Source organism: Myotis nattereri, assembly GCF_964212035.1.
Source record: "Myotis nattereri genome assembly, chromosome: 5".
NCBI classification, from domain to species: domain Eukaryota; kingdom Metazoa; phylum Chordata; class Mammalia; order Chiroptera; family Vespertilionidae; genus Myotis; species Myotis nattereri.
In genome coordinates, this window is record NC_138080.1 from 23925304 (window position 1) to 23948096 (window position 22793).

Below are 22793 nucleotides of genomic sequence, written 5' to 3' on the forward strand. Positions count from 1 at the left end.
GCAATCTTTCAGTGAAAACAATAGAAAAATTACTTGGAATGAAATATGCCATATGATAATAAATGATGCTAAAGTAATTCATGTTAATCTATGAGATAACTGAGAATTTCCAATTACGTCTAGTCCACAGATTGGCTTTATTTGTATCAGAACTTCTGGCTCCGAGGATTTCCACCCTGCATTCCTGGGCAATTCTTCAGCCTAGTACAGTTGGCCCTTGAAGAGCTTACCTGCCAAGGAATCTTTGCAGGGCCCCTTTTATGTCCTTGTTCCTCAGACTGTAGATGAAGGGGTTCAGCATGGGTGTGACCACGGTGTACATCACGGAGGCTGTTGCACTTGAGTGTGAGCTCTGGGAAGCAGCAGAGCTGAGGTAAACACCTAGGACTGTGCCATAAAATAAGGAAACAACTGAGAGGTGAGAGGCACAGGTCGAAAATGCTTTATACTTCCCATGAGCTGAAGGGATTCCTCGTATGGAGGAAATGATCTTGGAGTAAGAGTAAAGGATCCCAGAAAGGGGACCACCACATAGCAGCACAGCTGAAAAATACATTATAATGTTGTTAAGAAAGTTGTCAGAACAGGCAAGTTGGACCACCTGCTTGAGCTCACAGAAAAAGTGTGGGATTTCCAAGTCTGAGCAGAAGGACAACCTCAATACCATTAAGCTATGTAGCAAGGAAACCATGGCACCAATGATCCAGGATAGCAGAACCAGCAGTCCACAGAGCCGGGGGTTCATGATGACCATGTAGTGCAGGGGGTGGCAGATGGCCACAAACCGGTCATAGGCCATCACAGTCAGGATAAAGTTGTCCAACACTGCAAAGAGTATGAAAAAATACATCTGTGTGATGCAGCCTTCATAGGTGATGACTTTGCTTTGTGTCTGGATGTTCACCAGCATCTTTGGGACGGTGTTGGAGGTAACACAAATGTCCACCAAGGACAGGTTGGAGAGGAAGAAGTACATGGGAGTGTGGAGGTGGGAGTCTGAGCTGACAGCCAGGATGATGAGCAGATTTCCAAACACAGTGATCAGGTACATGGAGAGGAAAAGCCCAAATATGAGGGACTGTCGTTCCAGTGCCTCTGAAAATCCCAGGAGAAGAAATTTTGAAATTTGTGTGCCATTGCCTGGTTCCATGTGTCAGAAGTGACTATCAGAAAATAGAAGAAATGAATAACTAAATGTCACATTAGTAAGCATTTGTACCTGAGAATAAATGACACATTTATGTTTTAGAATCAGGAAAATAATTTCCATTTTTGGTGTGTGATTTGTTCCTCATTATGGAATCCCCATTGTCATTTGTCATTAGAATTTCCTTTTCCATCAACCTGTGCTTCAAACATAATGTATACTGCTGTTTTACTGAGGATATCTTTCATGCATTTGTGGAATATATATTGACTATAGACCATGTTCCGGGCACTGTTCAGAGTATGGGATGCTGAAAAATAAATTCTCTATAAACTAATGATGGAGAAAAAATATTATCAAATTAAAAAATAATAAAACATACTCAATAGTGCAGCTGCTAAAACAAAAAGTAAATCACAATAAATGGAGAAAGTGGATACCGGGTGCTGTCTTTTTTAGTGTTTAGCCACGACAGGCCAACCGACGACACTTAACAGATACCTCAGGGAAGACTATGGGGGAGAAGAGGGGGACTGTTTGCCAGGCAGAAGGTGCAGCCAGTGCCAAGGCCCTAAGGAAGAAGATTGTTTAGAAAATCAGGGCTCAAAAGGAGCCAGTGTCACGGGGAATGAGCACGGCAGAGCAGGGTCAGGGATGGTGTCAGAGGATATTACGAAACAAGGTGGCCTGCTTGTTGCTCTTAGAACGTCAAGTCCTGGAGAGTGTCTTGTGCACATTATGTAAATCTTGCACTTATTCATCTGGTTGCAAAAGCATCTTGCGAATTGAAAAGGATCTCATCCTTACTATCTCCTCCTGAAAGTAGAGTCACCTTGGAATGTATCAGTCCAGGCACTCCTGCTCTGAGGACTGCTCTCACTTTACAAGGCACATATACACAGGCGCACACACACACACACACAATGCAGAAACCCATGGACTCTTCATCTGTGTTATTTCCATGTCCTTCTCCCTCCCACACTATGTAGGCTATGAGCAGATACAGGTCAAGGTGTCCAAATCAATTTCTTTTCCAAAAAGAATTTAAAATAGTTTTTAGATATTCTTATATACGCCTTCTATGGACAAATACCCTTGGAGTTTCATATTACTATGCACATTTTCTGTCCTGTAGTTAAAAAAATATAAATAGTAGTTTAAATGAACATAGAAGGGGAGAGAGCAATAACATGGATATTAGGAAGAGGAGAGGTCTAATTAGCTCAGATGGTCCCTGAGAAACAGTGAATAAGAAAAATCTTCTTTGGATTCTGGAACATTTCCAACCCTAATAATACACCCTTTAAAGCCAAGCAAAGCTAATAAAGAAGAAAAATTAATTTTACTAAAATACAAAGGCAGAACCCATGGACACAGATAGTAGGGGAGAGAGGGCATGTGCTGGGGACAGGGGGGAATGACCAGGGAGAGGTCAATGGGGGAAACAGGAGACCTATATAATACTTTAAACAATAAAGAATTAAATAAAAATAAATAAAAGACAATATATTTATAGATATATGATGTAACTACCCCAAGTGAAAACTGACCTAAAAATTTAAGCAATAACTCACAAAAGGAAATATATAAAAGCAACACTGGTTGGATATTTTTAATAACAAGCAGTAGAAGACTAGCTTTTCCTATGCCTCTTCTATACTTCTTTGACGAATAAGTTTTTATATGGTTGATGGTAGATGAGGGAAGCCCTTACTCACTTTTCTTATGTGGCATCTCTGCTTTTCTTGGATTTAGGGTTTGATCTCATGTTTTTACAAATCAATGGGCATAGTCTAATTCTGGTTGTGGTCTTCATCCAACATGCAAAGGCCTCCCAGGACATGATCAATAAGTCCTGCACATGCTATGATGATCCATCCTGCTACACTGAATAACTTTCTTCATATGATTTTATCCTGAGCACATTGTCATGCAAATATTTTTTAAAAATATATTTTATTGATTTTTTGCAGAGAGGAAGGGAGAGAGATAGAGAGTTAGAAACATCGATGAGAGAGAAACATCAATCAGCTGCCTCCCGCACATCCCCCACTGGGGATATGCCCGCAATCCAGGCACATGCCCTTGACCGGAATCGAACCTGGGACCTTTCAGTCCGCAGGCCAACGCTCTATCCACTGAGCCAAACCGGTTTCGACAAATATTTTTTCATTGTGCTCTGACTTCACCATCACAGTGCCAGATCCAGACAAGCAGAGCTTCACCCCTTTTGTTCACCTTTGTATTTTCACAAATGTTTGTGAGTATATGCGCACTTATATAGGAACACATTTACGTAAATGTGAAGTTATCAAATGAAAGGCATGAGAGTGAGAATGAAATCTGGTTAAACAGAGTGAATTGCAAGCAACTGTATTGAAGAAAATTAAGTGGAGCATCAAAAACTAACCAAAGCAAGATGTAATAAATAGCAATAATTTAGGGTTACCAACATGAATTAGTAGTCAAATTGGCAGTGGCATAGACATAGAAGATAATCTATAATGTTTCTAGAAATTGTGACAAACAGCAGATGCTCCATTATTTGTTGAGTGAATCAGGAATTAGGTCCAGTTTATAAGTACATTGAAGACGTGATACGGTTGCATTTCAGTACATTTGGAAACATTGAATTGTTGAATAAAAACTGGAAAAATACCAACCTGGAAGAAAATGAACTTGTTCTCTACCTCAGTCATATCATAAAAAATCAGAGGGATTGCTTACTCACTGTTAAGTGTAACCAGTTCAGATGAAATGATATAAAACTACATATTAATATGTGTGGGTAGGCAAAACCATTGTAATTAAATCAGCAGACTTAGAAGTAATGAAACAGACATATTTAACTAATTCGAATGTAAAACTCTTTTATGGCCAAAATATCCACCAAAGTCAATTGAGAAATAATAATTTATATTTATATTAATTTTTAATTTTAAATTCCATAGAATTTATTGGGATACCATTGGTTAACAAAATTACATAGTATTCAAGTGTACATTACTATAATGTATCATATGTATATGTGTTCATCATCCCTAGTCAAGTCTCCTCCCATCACTGTTTATCTCCCTGTTTACCTCCTCTACCTCCCCCACCATAATAATGTTTAGAAATCATTTAAAAGGCTGATAATGAAAGAATAATAGGTATATAAAATAACATTCAAATTAGCAAGACCATAAAATATATGAATCTTTGATCAAACTCAGAAAAAGTTCAGAAAACAGTAAAAAATTCACATCTCTCAGCCTGGGGAAAGCCTTAAAATGGTGTCACATTGACCGGGACTGGAACTTTTAAACAGGTAGCTAAGGGGTACTCTATTTTCTTTTCTGGCAGAACAGTAAAGTGTTACAACATTGAGAAACAAATCTGAAGACGCTATAAATATTACAAGTACATATATTCTTTAAGTCATGGTTTCTCAGTCTCTGCACTATTGACATTCTGGGCCAGATCATTGTCTGTGGTGTGGTCTCTTCTGTGCATCCCTGGACTCTACCTACACTTTCCATGTGACAGACAGAAATGTCTCTGAACATTGCTGAATGTCCCTTGGGGGAGCAATACTGCAACTGGTGGAGAACCAGAATTTTAATGTAACAACCTCAGAATATTTTTATATAATTGTTATAGTAGCAATGCATTGAGAATATATATGGAAGGCTTTCAAGTGTGAACAACAGCCATCACATAAAATATTATGTGCACATAGTAATAATGAATTGGCATCATATTAGTTGATTGGAGGAAAGGTTATAAGGTATTGTTGAGTAATAAGGAAGAGTGGGCACATAGAAAAAAAGAGTGTACAACACATAAAGAGAATTTCTGATAGGAACAGGATGCTATTTATGCATTTGTACAAATGCATATGAGTGTATATGTATGCATAACACAGAAGAGAATTTTTTTTAAAACTAAGAATGTATGGCCTACAGTATGAAACAAAATTAAGTGAGTCAAATTAACCTATATAAAGATAATTAATAATAATTACTTAATAACATTAACATGGCCACTAACTCCAACTTTAATTTCCAATAACTTTTAAATAAAAGAATATTATAGAATAGATTTTTTAGAAATACATTTTTATTGATTTCAGAGATGACAGAAGAGGGAGAGAGAGATAGAAAGATCAATGATGAGAGATAGTCATTGACTGGTGGCCCCCTACAGACCCACCAATGGGAACTAAGCCTGCAACCTGGGCCCTAACCAGGAACCAAACCATGACCTCCTGGTTCAACCACTGAGCCATGCTGGCCAGGCTAGAATGGATTTAAATTTGGAGGAAAGCAGTATCTAAGTTATAGTTTCTTCTCATTTAAAGATATTGGATTCAAATATGCTAATGAAGGTAAAGTTAATCTTTAGTGTAAAAAAAAAAAAAAAAAAAAGAGAGAATGCCTTCCAGAGGATGGTAGAAGATGATGACTGTTTTGTAAATAGAGCTAACAACAAAGAGCTAAAAAGAACAAAACGGAGAAGATGGAGATGAGAAAAGGAGATGTGAAACAAGTTGGCAATGTGTGTAGGGTTGTTTATTAGCACTACATACATAGAACATTCACTTTCCTTTTTGCTGAAAGAAAGGATTCACAAGTGAAAAGTATAAAAGTAAGAACTCAATTTTTTTCATTATGAAAAGTAAAATTTGGGGGTCAATCAGGGAAAAAGGAGACATATGTAAAACTTTAGACAATAAAAAAAGAAATTAAAAAGCAATGGAGAGAATACAATATAACTGATGACAGATTTGAGCCCACACTATTAATAAACACTCACAATTGCCCACATATACTTACATGAAGGTACTCAATAACAAACTACAAAGTGGGTGAAAGAAACCTCCAATTCATTTTTTAGAAGAATGCAATAAAAAAACAGGAATAAAGATACTCTGACCCCACCACACTAACATCAGGACTTTACAGATGACTTATATGAGAGAAAACAAATGAATAACTAACCCACAAATATATTCAGATCACAGGTGATGAAGTAATTGATATGTTTAACTATTTAGCATACCTCTTAATACTTATCAAATACATTCTTTTTCATATGAATTGAATACCAGAGTGAAAGAAGAGCCTGTGAAATGTATGTCCCATGAACTACTGTTGTAAGGTAATTTTTGCAAGAATATATTGGACCTGGATCTTTCTCATCAATAGGAATGTAGTTGAACAGACGCCATGATAAAAATAAAGACCTGCCCTCACTTAACTGTACATCCCTCCATACCTACTGCTCTATTTTCCTACTCCCTTTAGTTGCAAAACTCACTGTACACATTCTACTTTTACTTGAAATACTTTACGCCTCAGATTATCACCTCTAATTGGTCTTCCATCAGTTAATTATTAGTAATTAGTTCAGTGTTCACTTATCCTTTTAGCATCATAAATCAGTCATTAATTAGTTAATCAGGCAAACAAAATCCATAGGCTGGTGCCTGTCAAAAGACCTCATGTACATGTGCTTGGCTTTGACTCTCTCTGACTTTTCCCTGTAGTACCTACTGGACCTCTGGACTCACCTGATTGGGAACTCTGAGGAGAAGGTCTTCATGGGAAAGTCCAATCTCCTGGATGGGTGATGATGGAGACTGCAGTTCTCTGCTCAGACAAGACAGCAGGAAGGAGGCAAGCACAGGTCTCCTAGACAAACTTAGGATTCCAAAAGCAACAGCCAGGTCCCATCCAGCCCAAGATCACACACCTGAAAGTCTGGAGATGAGGAGATATTTACAGCTCCCCATGTCTGCTCATTAGGTGCATTTCTGTCTTGTTACTGCAACTTCTAAGCACCTGATTTCCCTGTGGGTCTGGACAGGAGGAAATGTTTTCCTGGAGATTCTGTGTTCCCAAAAGACCAGCTTAGGATTCAAGTGAGTCCAGTTTTTACTAGTTCTTCCTTATAACATTTGTTGGGTTTCAGAGGACCAACATCCCAGCATCTTATCCCAACCCTGATTTAAAATTTTTCCAAATTTAAGATTGAGGATGTAATATGGGTTAGAACACTTGAATCTCCAAATATTGACTTGTGATAGGGAAATAGCCCCTAATATCTACAGAAATTTGCTATTTTTTATTTCAACAAAGGGAGAACTAAGTTCCTTTGATATAAACTTTGAGTGTTACACACTGTGGGCTTTATGACACATAGGCCAAAAGAATTTGGCATTTCAACCTTATATCACAAGTTAAGAGCTAGCATTTAGTCCCTCACTATGAAATATCCTATATATTAAAAGGCTAATATGCAAATAGACCGAACAGCGTAACAACCGGAACAACTGAACAACCAGTCACTCTGACATGCGCTGACCACCAGGGATTGTGTGTGGAACATGGTGGGCTTCAGCCACTGTGGGATGGTGGAGCAGGTGGGTGGGGGCGCCAGACCAAGGCAGGATGTGGTTGCTGTCATTGGGGCGAGCCTTTGGTGGTTACTGAAAATTATTTGCTCCTGTGCACCGTGGTCCTGCCCAGTGCTTGCACCTGCTGCCAGCCCCACTCGCACCTGCTGCCTGCCCAACCGCTCGGCACCATCAGCGGGTGTGGGTGGTGGCTGCCAACCCCGATCACCCCTCTGGGCTTCTCCACCTATCCCTGCTCCTGAGGGGAGATGGAGGAGGGCCATGGAGAGGGAGGAGATTGGGGCTGGCAGCCACCTCTCGCACCCGCTGCCAGTAATGGCCCTGCTCGCAACCACTGCCAGCGCCAGCCCCACTCGCACCCGCAGCCAGCGCCAGAACTGCCACTTGCACCTGCTGCTGGTACCTGTCACCGATCCCAATAGCTTGGTGCCATCAGTGGGTGTGAGTGGCAGCTGCCAGCCCTGGTCATCCCTGAGGGCTTCTTCACCTCCTCCTGCTCCTGAGGGGTGATCAGGACATCAGCTGCTGCTCCCACCTGCTGACAGTGCTGGCCCTGCTCACACCCACTGCTGGTGTCAGCCCCAATTGCTCCACACCTTCAGCGGGTGCAAGCAGGGCTGGTGCCATCAGCGCATGGGAGCAGCAGTGGCAAGAGTGGGGCTGCTGGCAGACAGGGGACCAGGGCCATGGCAGGAGGGGCTGGGCGGGGGCATGGAGGGCTGAGACCCACCCCTGTACCTACGACAGCCAAGCAGCCCATGGTTCCTTTCAAGGTGCACGAGTTCATGCACTGGGCCCCTAGTTTGTTAATTATAAGAAACATATTTAGATTTTTTGCACTCTAATTTAAGCTTGGAATAGGAAAGTAAAGAGACTCTTCCCTGTATCCTCCAGAAGAAACCTAGCCCTGCAAACATCTTGATTTTAGCCCACTGAGACCCATTTCCTGTTTCTGACCTCAGGAATTGTAACATCAAGAATGTGTTTGTTTTAAATCACTTGTGTGGTATTTTACATTAGCATTAAAAAGTGCATACACCTTTATCCGATGAAAATTTTCTTCAGGAAGCTGAGATCAAGTGTCTCAATTCATTCATTTAGCCTCCCCTGGGTAAAGGCATTCTGAGTTGTAATCCCCCCTTAAGTAAAATAAATTTGTAATCAATTTGGTGATATTCTGCCACTTTAGCTGGTAATTTCTTATTGCATAAATGTAAATGTGCTCCAGGCATTAACATAGGAAAAATAATTCATCATTTAAGTTCATGTCTACCATTTACTTTAAATCTTCATGTCTATATTTTTACATCTTTTCATTTTGTGTTAATTCAAAAATTCTTTCTTTTTATTTCTATCTTCTTTATTTTTTATTATTATTTATTTAATTTTATTGGGGTGACATTAGTCAACATGAACATATAGGTTTCATGTGTGGATTACTAATTTACAAAATCTGTATATAGGACCATGTGCCCACCACCCAAAGTCAAATCTTCTCCTGTCACCTCATATTAGGACCCCTTTCTTCCCCCACACCCCTCCCTCTGGCAACCACCACACTGCTGTTCGTGTTCATAAGTTTCAGTTTTATATTCAACATATGAGTTAAATCATATAGTTCTTAGCCTCCTCTGTTTGACTTATTTCACTTCTCATAATGTTCTCAAGGCCCATCCATGTTGTTGGAAATGATGTTATTTCATCCTTTCTTATGGGCCAAGTAGTACTCCATTGTGTGTATATATACCACATCTTCTTTATTCAATCTTCTAATGTAGGGCACTTTGGCTGTTTCCAACTCTTGGCCACCATGAATCATGCTGCAATAAACAAAGGGGTGCATATATTTCTGCATATAAGTGATTTCGAGTTTTTTGGGTATATACCCAGGAGTGGGATTATTATGTCATATGGTAGCTCTATTTTTAATTTTTTGATAAATCACCAGACTGCTTTCCATAGTGGTTGTATCAGTCTACATTCCCACCAGCAGTGAATGAGGGTTCCCTTCATACTACAGAGCTATGATCATCAAAACAGCATAGTATTGGTAGAGAAACGGATACACAGATCAATGGAACAAAATAGAGAGACCACACCTGTATGGACAGATAATTTTTGACAAAGGAGCCAGAAACGCACTTTGGAGTAAAGATAGTCTTTTCAATAAATGGTGCTGGGAAAACTGGAAAGCCACATGCAAAAGAATGCAACTGGATTGAAGTTTGTCTCCTCTATCTTCTTTAAATTTCTTTAAGTTTACTTTCAAGACAAAATATCTATACTAATAAAAGGGTAATATGCTAATTAGACCAGACGTCTTCAGGACACCCTTCCAGACAAAGCTACATTTGACTCAATAAACCTTATTTTGTTTTTAAAGAAAAGCTTTCAGCCCTCAAAATTTTTTCTTTAACACAAGAGAGGAAGGGAGACACAAGGCTCTGTAGGAAAGTGTGAGCCCTGCAACGGGACTAGCCAGTACAAAGGCCCTGAGGAAGGTGCTTGTTTCAAATGTTCAAAAAAAGTGACGCCAGGTTAGAAGGTGGATGAGCATGAGGGAGAGTGAGGAGAAGTGGTGGCAGACACGTTGAGGACTGAGTGGCCTCTCTTCTATGGCTGACACCTCAGGCACAGGGACTTCCTCGTACATACTACCACTTAAGCTCTTATTATTCTTGTGGCAAATGTGTCCTGTGAATGGAAACAGATCCCCTCCTTAGTATCTTGTCTTGATTGAGTTCTGGCCCCATATTGTAAGAGCCACCTTGGAATGTATGAGTGCAGCTACCCCTGGTCTGAGAACTGCTCACATCCACAAATCACACACACACACACCATGACCACCACCACCACCACCACCACCACCACCACCACCACCACCACACCACGACCTAGTTTATTTCCATGTCTGTCTCACCCCAGCCATACTGATTATGCCAGGAATGAGTACAACACAATTGGCCAGAGCAGTGATCTTTCACCTGTCAAATGTAGAAATGTTTCCAGGAATTCCAAATATTAAGCCTTCCATAGACAGACAAACTTGGGGCTCCATACTGGGATGGCCATTTTCTGCCCTGAATTTAATCACACATATAAAAATTTGTTAAATAATGTAGAGGAGAGAGAGATCAGGGGACAAAGAATGAAATGGAAGAGGAGGAATAGAGATTTAACAAGCTCAGGTGAGAGACTGTGAAGAAGAAAACTCTTCTTGGATCTGGCAGCATTTAAACCCTTCACACATTCCATTGATGCCAGCAAAAATAAGCTTGTTCAAAAGACAGACATGCCTTCCTTATTGTACATCTTCATAACGAGTGAAGGGATACACCAACACTTCAAATACAGAAAGCATAACAAAAGTTGGATATATTTAGTATTAAGAAGTAACGAGATGCAAATCAAAACAACAATGTGGTATCATCTCACACCTGCCAGAATGGCTATCATCAACAAATCATTTCATTGTTGTCACTGAATAGTATGTTCTTGCTCATTTGCTATTTTCTGTCTCTCTCCTCTAGACAAAAATGAAAAACTGGAACCTTGTGTATGGCTCTCATGAGAGCAGAAGCCCAGAGTGGTCATGGGTCAGGTCCTAACTCTGCTACCGTCTGGCAGTGTGCCCCTGGGTGAGCAACCTCACCTGTCTGTGCTCCAGTCTCCTTATCTATAAAACAGGAACATGAGAGCCTCTTTCATAGACCACTGGGAGGTGGCTGGGCTGCTTTATTAAGGCCCAGAAAGGCCTCTATAAATATAAGTTTCTAAATGGTGGTCACTCTGTCTCCCCTCTAGCTAGGGCAGGGGTCAGTGCTCAGTGAAGTACAAATGAGTTAAGAAGACCCCTCTGAGGCCTTTGACATGCAGAGGCAGGAGGGAACTAGGCATGCCCAGGGGTGGAGAGGAGGACTTGAAAAGTGCCAGAGAGAGCTGGATACCTGCCCTGTGACTCTGGCCACACACAGCCCTGCCAGGGCAATTTGGGACTGCCCAAGGAGGAGCCAGGCCTGTGGTGGCCAGTGGGCAGGAGGGAAAATGTTGGCTTGGAATGTGGGTGAATGATTCACTCATTTTTATAACCTATAAAATCTGGCATACTCCAGGTCACAATTAATTACAGGGAAAGGATACCAATTAAAATCAGTAAAGGAGAAGGCACATGGGTGGGACTGAAGAGATACCAGACATGAGCATCCAAGTGTTCTCTCCCAGTGGAGTCCCAACTCTCAACTTACCCAACAACAATGTGACAATATGCACTATTTCCAACCAGGAAAACTCACCTGAGCCTTGGTGTTCAGGGTTTTTACTGGAAGTTGTTCACATGGACTTGGCTGACCACTCATGTGCTGACTCAGTCCCTTCAAAGGACAAGCTGACATTGCATGGTGGCCCAAGGCCTCCACCATGAATCACATTGTGAGCATGACTCTCTGGCATGGTCTAGGTCTGAGGTACACAGATACTCTGATCAAGCAAGACACTGCAGGACCTTAAAGATGACCACCCCAGAGGAAGGTAAGTGCATCATGCAGACCGGCCTTCCTTTGGAAAGTGTAGGATTGGAGAACCCCAAGCCCTCTAGTTAACTCTTTACTGCACAGGACTAAATAGTGGACCAGGAATGCATATGGAAAGAATTCATATTAAAGCTAAAGTTGGAAGGAAGTGGGTGCTTATCTTACCCAGCCTTCAGATGAGACTGCAGCCCCACCATCACCTGGACAGAAGCCTGTGAAAGACCCTTAAGGAGAAGCCATGCAGATATCTGGGGTGAGAGAGTTCCAGGCAAAGGGAATAGCAGGTGCAAAGGTTCTGAGGTGGGACTGAGCTTCCAAGAAGAAAAGGAGGCCAAGACAGGATGAGGGAAGGAGGTGAGATCAGAAGGTCCATTTGGAACAAGGTTAGAATGTCTTATGGACAGGATGACACCCATACCTGGGGCCTGAACAACTGAGCTGTTGTTGGTACCACACAGCCCTCTTTTTGAGTGCGGGCAAGGCCTCATGACTCACTTCTAATAGTAGAGTAAGACCAAGGTGGTGAGATGTCACTTTTAAGATTTGGTTACAGGAGACTTAGATTTCCATCTTGCTCCCATGGCTCTCTCTCTCTCTCTCTCTCTCTCTCTCTCTCTCTCTCTCTCTCTCTCTCTTTCCTTTTCCCCTCTCTTTCTCCCTCTTCCTCTATCTCTTGCTCTGGTGAAACCAGCTGTCACATTGTGAGCTGCCCTGTAGAAAGACCCATGAGATGAGGAGCCGAGAGCTGCCTACTGAACAGCCAGTGAGGAACTGAGTCCTGCCAACAGCACCTGAGTGGACTTGGGAATGAACCCTTCCCTCATCAAGCACTCAGCTGACACAGTGGCCCATTAGAGACTCTAAAGCAAAGAAAGCAGAGAAGCCATACCTCATTCCTGACCAACAAAAACTATGAGGTTATAACTGTTTGCTGTTACTTTAAGGTCTTACATTTGGGGCAACTTGTTGCACAGCAATAAATCACTAACAACAGATTTATCTAGAGATTAGGGGGTGAATCAGGAGTTACAGTGTTTGCAAGTTTGAAATAAAACTGCAATAGTCATCTGGCTTGGGCTGGCTTCCCAGACTGCAGAGTCTGAGACAAGGTTTGAGTGCAGATACTTTATAAGAAGGGGATCTTAGAAAGCACGAGTAGAAAAGGAAGGTGAGATGTAGGCAGAAAATAATGAGTTTGAATGAGCCCATTTCTGTGGTGGGCACCTGGGGTTCAAACCCTCCTGGGACCTCTGAGAGAGTGTATAGGACATACCGTTGAGGAGTGAGGGAGCTCAATTCTGAGCTACCAAAAGTGATGGAGGGTCATTCCCAGAGAAGCTAACTCCCTATCAATTCTGATCTGCAGCCACATGAGCCACAGAAAGCCCCAGGCAGAGCATCCCGGGTGTTCAGCAGAGCAGGGATTACAGTGAGACCAAAGAAGCACAAAGATTGATTGTTCCCTTGGCCTCAGTTCTACATTGCTGTGACAGATTCATTCTTAATTCAACATTTTGTTACTTCAATCACATGCATGTTTTGCAATAATTTTGATTTTTTAAAACACTGCATTCAAATAATAGTCATCTTGACTATTGAGTTCTTTGGTGCCCCCTTAAATTTTGCTTCTGAGGCAAGTGCCTCACTTCTCACCCTAGTCCCATCCCTGGGATTCATAGATGAGGGCATCAGCACACATGGAGAGGATTTGGGTATCAGCTGCCACATATGAGTCAGGGCAGACTCAGGTCTGCTCGAGTAACAAGCAAACCTCAAAACTCAGGGGTTTAAAGCATCAGAGATTTTCCTTTTCAACTGGCTACTGTCTGGGTGAAAAGGAGAAGAAAAGAATATGTGGCCCTTCTTAGCCTCCTTCCCTGGATTCTTTTTCTCTAATGTGTGAAATGTATGTAATGTAAAATTTGTCATCTTTACCGTTTTTTGAGTGGACATTTGACTGGCATTAAGTATATTTACATGCAATCATCACCAGCATTCATCTCTGGAACTTTCTCATCTTCACAATCTGGAACTCTGTCAATTAAACACTGACCCTTCCTCCTCCTCCCCCAGCCTGTGGCGCCCATCATCCTACTTCCTGTCTCTATGAGTTGGGCTCCCCTCGGTACCTCATAAAAGTGGAGTCTTATAGTATTTGTCCTTTTATCACTGGTTTTATTTCATTCAGCATAATGTCCTGAGGGTCATCCATGTGGTAGCATGTGTCAGAATTCCCTTCCTTTAAGAAAAAAAAGTAAATGGTAAAAACACAAACAAAATTTATCATCTTAACCATTTCTAAGTGTGCAGTTCAGAAGTGTTAAGTACATTTATGTGCAACCTACCTCCAAAACTTTTTCATCTTCCAAAACTAAAACCTACTAAACACTAACTCCCCATTTCCCCTCCTTCCACACCTGACAACCATCATCCTATTTTCAGTTTATAGTATGACTTTGACTACGTTAGATAGGTCATTTACTAGTAATTGAAATCATGCAATATTTGTTTTTGTGACTGGCTTCTATCACTGAGCATAAGGTCATCAACTCTCTCTCCTCTTCCAAATACCTATTTCTGTGTTGTGGGAGAGAAACATCTATCAATTACCTCCCATATTTACCCTGACTGGGAATGGAACCTACAAACTAAGTATATGCCACAACCTTTTTTTTTTGGTGCATGGAACGATGCTCCAAATAACTGAGCAATGGATCCGGGCCATATCCCACAAATAAATGAATAGCTATGCAGCATGAAAAATATTTTGTATAGAAATAAATTATATGGCTATTTTTGCTTCACCACATGGAAGTTCATCTTTATCCCTAAACATATAATGTCAGTCTATTTATTAAAATATGTGTTTTTGCCCTCACTGGTTTGGCTCAGTGGATAGAGCGTTGACCTGCAGATTGAAGTGTCCCAGATTCGATTCCAGTCAAGGGCACATGCCCAGATTGCAGGCTCGATCCCCAGTAGCGGGTGTGCAGGAGGTAGCTGATCAATAATTCTCTCTCATCATTGATGTTTCGATCTCTCTCTCTTCCTCTTCCTTCCACTCTGAAATCAATAAAAATATTTTTTTAAAAATAAAATGTATGTTTCCATGTAGACTGTTCTTGGAAACATGTATTTCATAGTCACTTTTTGCCAGTGGCTATGGTAGTCATGTGGACATTCAGCTGAATGAAAAATATAAAACCAGTAAATGAGCTATAAAGCATGTTAAAGTGTACATTATCAAGAAAAGCAGTAAAGGCGGTGCTATAGAAAATAATGCTGAACATAGAGGTGAAACTGTGGCTTCAGATTTTTGTCTACAATAAAAGTGTGTAAATGACCTTAGTAGCAAAGTATAATTTTGTCCATAGGAGTAGTAAAATTCATGACTATTCTTTCAGGAAAACAATAGAAAAAAATACTTGGAATGATACATATCAAAAGAGAATAAATTATGCTAAAGTAATTTATGTTAATCCATGAGATAGCTGAGAATTTCTAACTGCATATGGCCCAAAGACTGGATAATTTGTGTCAGATTTCTGGGTCTGAGCTTTGAACCCCAAATTCATGGTCAATTCTTCACCCTAGAACAGATGGCTCTTGAAAAAGCTTACCTCCACAGAATTTTTCCAGGACCCTCTTTACGTCCTTGTTCCTCAGACTGTAGATGAAGGGGCTCAACATGGGGGTGAGCACTGTGTACTTCACTGAGGCTGCTACACTTGAGTATGAGCTCTGGGTAGCAGCAGAGCTGAGGTAAACACCTAGGCTTGTTTCATAAAATCAGGAAGCAACTGAGAGGTGAGAGGCACAGGTAGGAAATGCTTTATACTTCCCCTGAGCTGATGGGATTCCACATATGGAGACAATGATCTTAGAGTAAGAGTAAAGAACCCCAGCAAGGGAAACACCACCCAGCAGTACAGTTAAAAAATACACCACGGTGTTATTAAGAAAGGTGTCAGAACAGGCAAGTTGAGTTCACAGATAAAGTGGGGGATTTCCAAGTCTGAGCTGAAAGACAACCTCAACACCAGTAAGCTTTCTAGCAAGGAATTCAGGACACTCATGATCCAGGACACCAGAACCAGCAGTCCACAGAACCGAGGGTTCATAATGAGCATGTAGTGCAGGGGGTGGCAGATGGCCACAAACTGGTCATAGGCTATCACAGTCAGGATAAAGTTGTCCAACACTGCAAAGTGGATGGGAAAATACATCTGGGTGCTGTAGCCTTCATAGGTGAGAACATTGCTCCATGTCTGGAAGTTCACCAGCATCTTAACATCTTTGGGACGGTGGTGGAGGTGAAACAGATGTCTACCAAGGACAGGTTGGAGAGGAAGAAGTACATGGGTGTGTGGCGGTGGGAGTCTGAGCTGACGGCCAGGATGATGAGCAGGTTCCCAAACACAGTGATCAGGTACATGGAGAGGAAGAGTCCAAATACGAGGGGCTGCAATTCTGGTTTCTCTGAAAATCCCAAAAGAAGACACTCTGAAATTTGTGTGATTCAACTGATTCCATGTGTTAGAGGTGACTACCAGGAAAGATGGAAATAACTTGACTGATTTTCACACAAAGTTGCATTTCTCACATATTTGAAATGCGACAATTCCTATTTTACAGTCAAGATACTAATTTTAATATTTTGTGTATGGATATGGTCCCATTTAGGGGATATCTAATGCCACCCCTGATATGGAATATTTGTCCCAATCACCTATGTCTCTGAGGGGATCATGTATTCTAGTTTTACTGATAATTTCCTTATGTTTCTCAGGAACTTAAATTCAGTGCTGACCATGTTTTAGGCACTGTCCATTCAGGAAGAAGGAATGTAAAGCAAATAATAAGATAAATTATTTCAGGTGGGGGCAGGTGGTATGAAGAAAAGCAAACCATGTCTAAAGGAGAGTTCCACATCTAAAGGAAGTTCTATTTTTCATGGTGTGTAGGTAGATCTGTAAACAAGGAGACACTTAAACAGAGACCTCAAATAAGTGAGCAGGAAAAAATTCTGTGATGTCCTAAATTAAGTAACAGCGGGGCCAGAAAATGAGAGATAAAGACAATAGTAATCAACCAGCTAAAAGCTGTGGGCCCACTTACAAAAGACTGCTCACATTCACAAGACTGAATGAATGTAAGTTGAAACTTTGAATCAACTTCTGTAGTGACCACTAGATGCCCCTGCATCCTGCACTGCATGAGCTTTCAGACACTTGCCTGTAACCAATCAAAAGAAGTAACTATTCTTCCTTGTGTACCTGTCCTAGAACTGCCCCGCTTCACCTCTTCCTGACCCCCATCAGTAGCCAATGTAAATTCTTTTAAGACAGCTTACGTGTTTCTTCCACAAAACATAAAGTGTAAGAGAGCCCGTCAACTCCAAGACAGGAGACATGTCTTTTCTGCCTCGCTCTGCTGCTGCTGGTTTAGACTTCATGCCCCAGGACCTGGTCCTTTGCTGGCTGGCATTTGGCTCAATAAACCCTCTTTTGTTTTTAAAGAAAAGCTTTTGGCCCTCCAATTTCTTATTTAACACAGAGAGAAAAGAAGACACACAGCTCTGTGGGATCGTATGTGCCCTGCAGAGGGACTGGCCAGTGCAAAGGCTTGAGGAAGGTGCTTGTTTCAAATGTTCAAAAAAAGTGAAGCCTGTTTGCAAGGATGAGCATGAGAGAGGGTGATGACAAGTGGGTGCAGACAAGTTGAGGAGTGAAGTGGTCTGTCTGCTATGGCTGACACCTCAGGCACAGGGACTTCCTTGTACATTCTACCACTTATGCTTTTTATTCTTGTTGCAATGGTGTGCTGTGAATGGAAACAGATTTCCTCCTTAGTATTTTCTCGTGATTGAGTTCTGGCCTCATATTGTAAGAGCCACCTTGGAGTGTATGAGTGCAGCTACCCCTGGTCTGAGGGCTGTATGAAGACCGGAACCAGGACCAGAGTGTGCTCACAGGGTGTGTCAAAAAAGACATGAAAACCCAAAGCCCCCAAATAATATAGAAAAGGTGCCATATAAGAGGAGAAAGCAGATAACCTCATCACCTATGAGACCACATAAAAACAAATTGGTCAAATGACTATGGAATAGGTACAGAAAACATGTCTTCTACTGCTTGATAACTTGCAAATCCTCCCCAGCCCATGCTTTATAAATCCTGCCCACAGCATGATAATTATATCTATTTATACTGAGTAGCTTTCTTTTTAAAAATATTTTTATTGATTTCAGAGAGGAAGGGACAGGAAGAGAGAGAGGAAGACAAACATCAATGATGGACTTTAAGGGAGAGATCGACAACAATACAGTCATAGTAGGAGACTTTAACACTCCTCTGTCATCAATGGATAGATCTTCCAGACAAAAAATCTAAAGGAAACAGTGACCTTAAATGACACACTAGATCAGATGGATTTTATTGATATACCAGAGGCCCAGTGCACAGATTCATGCACCAATGGGGTCCCTTGGCCTGGCCTGCTGGGATCAGTGGACCTCCGTGCCGCTGCAGCCTGGCCTTACCTGACATCTCATCAGGCTCCAGCCTGCTGTCTGCATTGATCCTGCACAGCACGAAGTAGTGCGTGAAGCGGCAGGTGGCAGGGGCGGAGCCCGAGTCCAGGCTGGGCGCCATGCTGCTCCTGCTCATCCCGGCCCCCTGCACTTACCGCCACCACCGCTGCTCAGGTGTACAGAGGGAGTGTCCATGGGCAAGGCTCATGCTGCACACCGCCGCAGCTGTGCTTGCCAGCTGTGAGCCCAGCATCTGGTGCCCATCTGTCAGCTGAGCAGAGTTCCTGCTGTGGGAGCTCACTGACCACCAGGGGGCAGCTCCTGCATTGAGCATCTGTCCCCTGGTGGTCAGTGTATGTCATAGTTACTGGCTGGTCACTTAGGCTTTTATATATATAGATACAGAACATTTCACACCATAGTAGCAGAATACACATTCTTCTCAAGTGCACATGGAACAATCTCAAAGATAGACCACATGTTAGGACACAATAAAAGTCTCAATAAGTTTAAAAAGAAGCAAAAGAAGTCTCAATAAGTTTAAGAAGATTGAAATTCTACCAACGATCTTCTCTGACCACAATAACATGAAACTAGAAATCAACCATGAAAAATATAAAAGCTCAAAAATACTCAAACACATGGAGGCTAAATAGAATGTTGTTAAACAATGAATGCGTTACCAATGAGATCAAGAAATATATTTTTAAAAGTACCTGGAAATAAATCAGAACAGAAATATAAATGACATAGGAACAAGAAAGAAGAAAGAAAGAAAGAAAGAAAGAAAGAAAGAAAGAAAGAAAGAAAAAGAAAGAGAGAGAGAAAGAGAAAGGAAGGAAGGAAGGAAGGAAGGAAGGAAGGAAGGAAGGAAGAAAGGAAGGAAGGAAGAAAGAAAGAAAGAAAGGAAAGAAAATACAAAAGATCAATGAAACCAAAAGCTGATTCTTTGAAGGGATAAACAAGGCTGATGAACCTTTAACCAGATTTATCAAGAAGAAAAGAGTGGATCCAAATCAGAAATGAAAGAGGAAAGTTAACAACTAACATAATAGAAATGCAAAGGATTGTAAGAAAATATTATGAACCACTATATGCCAACAAAATAGACAACCTGGGCAAAATGGGCAAATTCCTAGAAACATGCAATCTCCCAAACCTTTATCAGGAAGAAGTAGAACACTTGAATAGACCAATAATAACTAATGAGATCTAAGCAGTAATCAAAAATCTTTCAGCAAACAAAAGTTGTAGACTGGGTGGCTTCACGTGTAAATTCTACCAAACATTCAAAGAAGAACTAACAGCTATTGTCCCCAAACTATTCCAAAAAATTCAAAAGAAGGGAAGTCTCCCAACCTATTTTCACAAAACAAACAATATCCTAATACCAAAACCAGATAAAGGCACATACAAAAAGAAAGAAAATTGCAGGCCAATATCCTTGATGAACATAGGTGCTAAAATCCTCAACAAAATATTAGCAAATTGGATCCAGCAATACATTAAAAGATTCATACATTATGATCTAGTGGGATTTTTTCCAGGGATACAAGGTTGGTACAATATATGCAAGTCAATAAATGTGATACTGAAAGGGCGAGTAGTCGCTGGGCCTGACCACACTGCTGGTGGCCTCGGGCACCGACTCCCCAGCCCACGGCGGGAGCCCGGCGCAGGCTGCCACCCACCCGCCGCCCCCGGACCGGACCCACGCAGCAGCAGCGGCGGCGGGGCGGGGCGCGTGCCCTCGCCCAAGGAGATGGAGGAGGAGGCGATCGCTGGCACCCCCGGGAACGGGATGGAGGACGTGGACTTCCTGTCTGGGCTGGAACTGGTCGATCTGCTGGACCTCTGGCAACCGGACTGGCCCCTGGAGCCCGGGCTCAGCTCGCCCTTGGGGGGGGCGAGGACTGCACCCTCCATCTTGCCCTGGGTTCTCCATTTTGGGGGCGGCCACCATGTGCTCAGGAGAGTGCCTTCTTCCCGGAAGCCCAGGCCCCTGCTGGCCACGCCCAGGATTTCTTTAAACTAACCAATGACAATCAAGGGACGTGCGCGCCAGAGAGATGACCACATCCTGTGTAACAAGACCCGACTCGCGCCTGGCCAATTGGCGGGGCCCACAGTCCCCTCCCCTGCCCTTACTATAAAACCCACAATCCCATCAGGCCTGGCTCTCTCGGCCACTGGGCTACCGTTGTTGTATCAGTGAGTGTGGTCGGGGAGCCAAACTAGTTCGAAATGAAGGACTCTTTGCTTTTGCATCGGACTGACGGGCTCCCTGGGGGTCCTGGGAACCTTGAAATCTGGGCACAACAATACATCACATAAACAAAATGAAAGTTACAAATCACATGATCATAACAGTAGATGCAGAAAAAGCACTCAATAAAATCCAGCACCATTTATGATAAAAACTCTCATCAAAGTGGGAATAGAGAGATCATACCTCAACATAATAAAGCCATCTGTGACAAAACTACAGCCAAACATCAGACACAATAGGCAAAAACTAAAAGCATTTCCTCTAAGATTAGGAACAAGGCAGGGATATCTGTTTTCACCGCTGTTATTCAATATAGCACTGGAGTCTCTAGCCATCCATAGTGATCAGACAAAAAAAAAAAAAAAAAAAAAAAAAAGGCATCCAAATTGGAAAGGAAGAAGTAAAACTGTCATTATTTGTAGATGACATGACATTGTATATAGAAAATCCTAAAAACTCCACCAAAAACCTACTAGATTTAATAAATGAATTCGGCAAAGTTGCAGAATACAAAATCAACATCCAGAAATCTATGGCATTGTTATATACCGATAATGAACCCTCAGAAAGAGAAACTAAGAAAACAACCTCATTTACTATATTAAAAAAAAACAAAGGAGGTACCTAGTAATAGATTTAACCAAAGAGGTAAAAGACCTGCACCTGGAAAATTATAGGACTTTAAAAAGGAAAACTGAAGAAGTTACAATTAAATGGTAGCACATACCGTGTTCGTGGATTGGAAGAATTAACATTATTAAAATGTCCATATTTGCCAAAGCAATCTATAGATTCAACTCAATTCCTATTAAAATACCAATGGCGTATTTCACAGGTCTGGAACAAATATTCCAAAATGTTATATGGAACCAAAAAGACACCAATTAGTAATATTGAGAAAGAACAAAGTGGGAAGTATCACAATTCCTGATATCAAATTTTACTACAAGGCATTGTCATTAAAACAGCCTAATACTGGCATAAGAACAGGTATATAGATCAATAGAACACAAAAGAGGGTAGAGAAACCAACCCATCCCTTTATGGTCAATTAATATTTGACAGAGGAGGCAAGAGCACACAATGGAGCAAAGACAGTCTCCTCAATAAATGATGGGAAATAGCAAAGAGCGGATTAGTATAAGAGATGGGACAGGCTATTTAGGATATAATGCTGCAAACGTTCTTAAACAATTCCTCCTCCTCCTCCTCCTCCTCCTCCTCCTCCTCCTCCTCCTCCTCCTCCTCCTCCTTCTCCATCTCTCTTCCTCCTCCTTCCCCTCCTGCTTCTCCTCCTCCTCCTCAAGTGTCCTTAACAGCAGAGGAGTGTGAAATCTTCAGGGGCTTGGAGCAATCTGTCACCAGCTATCAATTCCTTTGCAGTGTCTGTTTTTAAATCTTAAAATATCTTAGGTTTTTGCATATGATTCCATGATATGTTCATTTTGTTTTGACTTTTCAAAATATTTTACATTGTCAGGAAAATTATGTAACTTTTCCTTCCAGATATTTTTTTTTCCTTCTTCAAATGCTTCTTTTTTTATGTTGAATAAAAGTGGTGAAAGCAAACGTGATTGCCTTGTTCTTGTTTTTAAGTGAAACACTTTTAGTGTTTGCTAATTTAGCATGATGTTGGCTGTAGGTTTGTCATACATGACCTTTATTATATTGAGGAATGTTCCCTCTATTCCCATGTTGCTGAGAGTTTTTATCAAAAATGGGTACTGGATTTTGTTGAATGCTTTTTCTGTGACTACTAGTATTTATATGATCATATGATTTTTATGCTTCATTTTTTATGTAATGTATCACATTTATTGATTTGAGAATATTGTACCAGTCTTGCATTGCTTGAATAAATCTCAAATGCTCATGGTGTATTTTCTTTTTAATATATTGTTGGTTCCGATTTGCTA

General features: G+C 41.4%; 1 protein-coding gene and 1 pseudogene across 2 annotated transcripts; both read right to left on the bottom strand.

Moving 5' to 3' along the window:
* Positions 1 to 226: 226 nt before the first annotated feature.
* LOC308519485 (olfactory receptor 7A5-like) lies at positions 227 to 1159 on the bottom strand (the record flags this gene model as incomplete). The annotated part of the gene is made up of 1 exon (XM_081091482.1): positions 227 to 1159. The coding sequence occupies exon 1, from the start codon at positions 1148 to 1150 to the stop codon at positions 227 to 229; it is 924 nt and encodes a 307-aa protein (XP_080947608.1). The 5' UTR covers positions 1151 to 1159.
* Positions 1160 to 15661: 14502 nt separating this feature from the next.
* Positions 15662 to 18729, bottom strand: LOC308520157 (olfactory receptor-like protein OLF4; annotated as a pseudogene). The gene is made up of 2 exons: positions 18618 to 18729; positions 15662 to 16588 (listed from the first exon to the last, which is right to left on the bottom strand). The product of its transcript is annotated as an olfactory receptor-like protein OLF4 (transcript).
* Positions 18730 to 22793: the final 4064 nt, after the last annotated feature.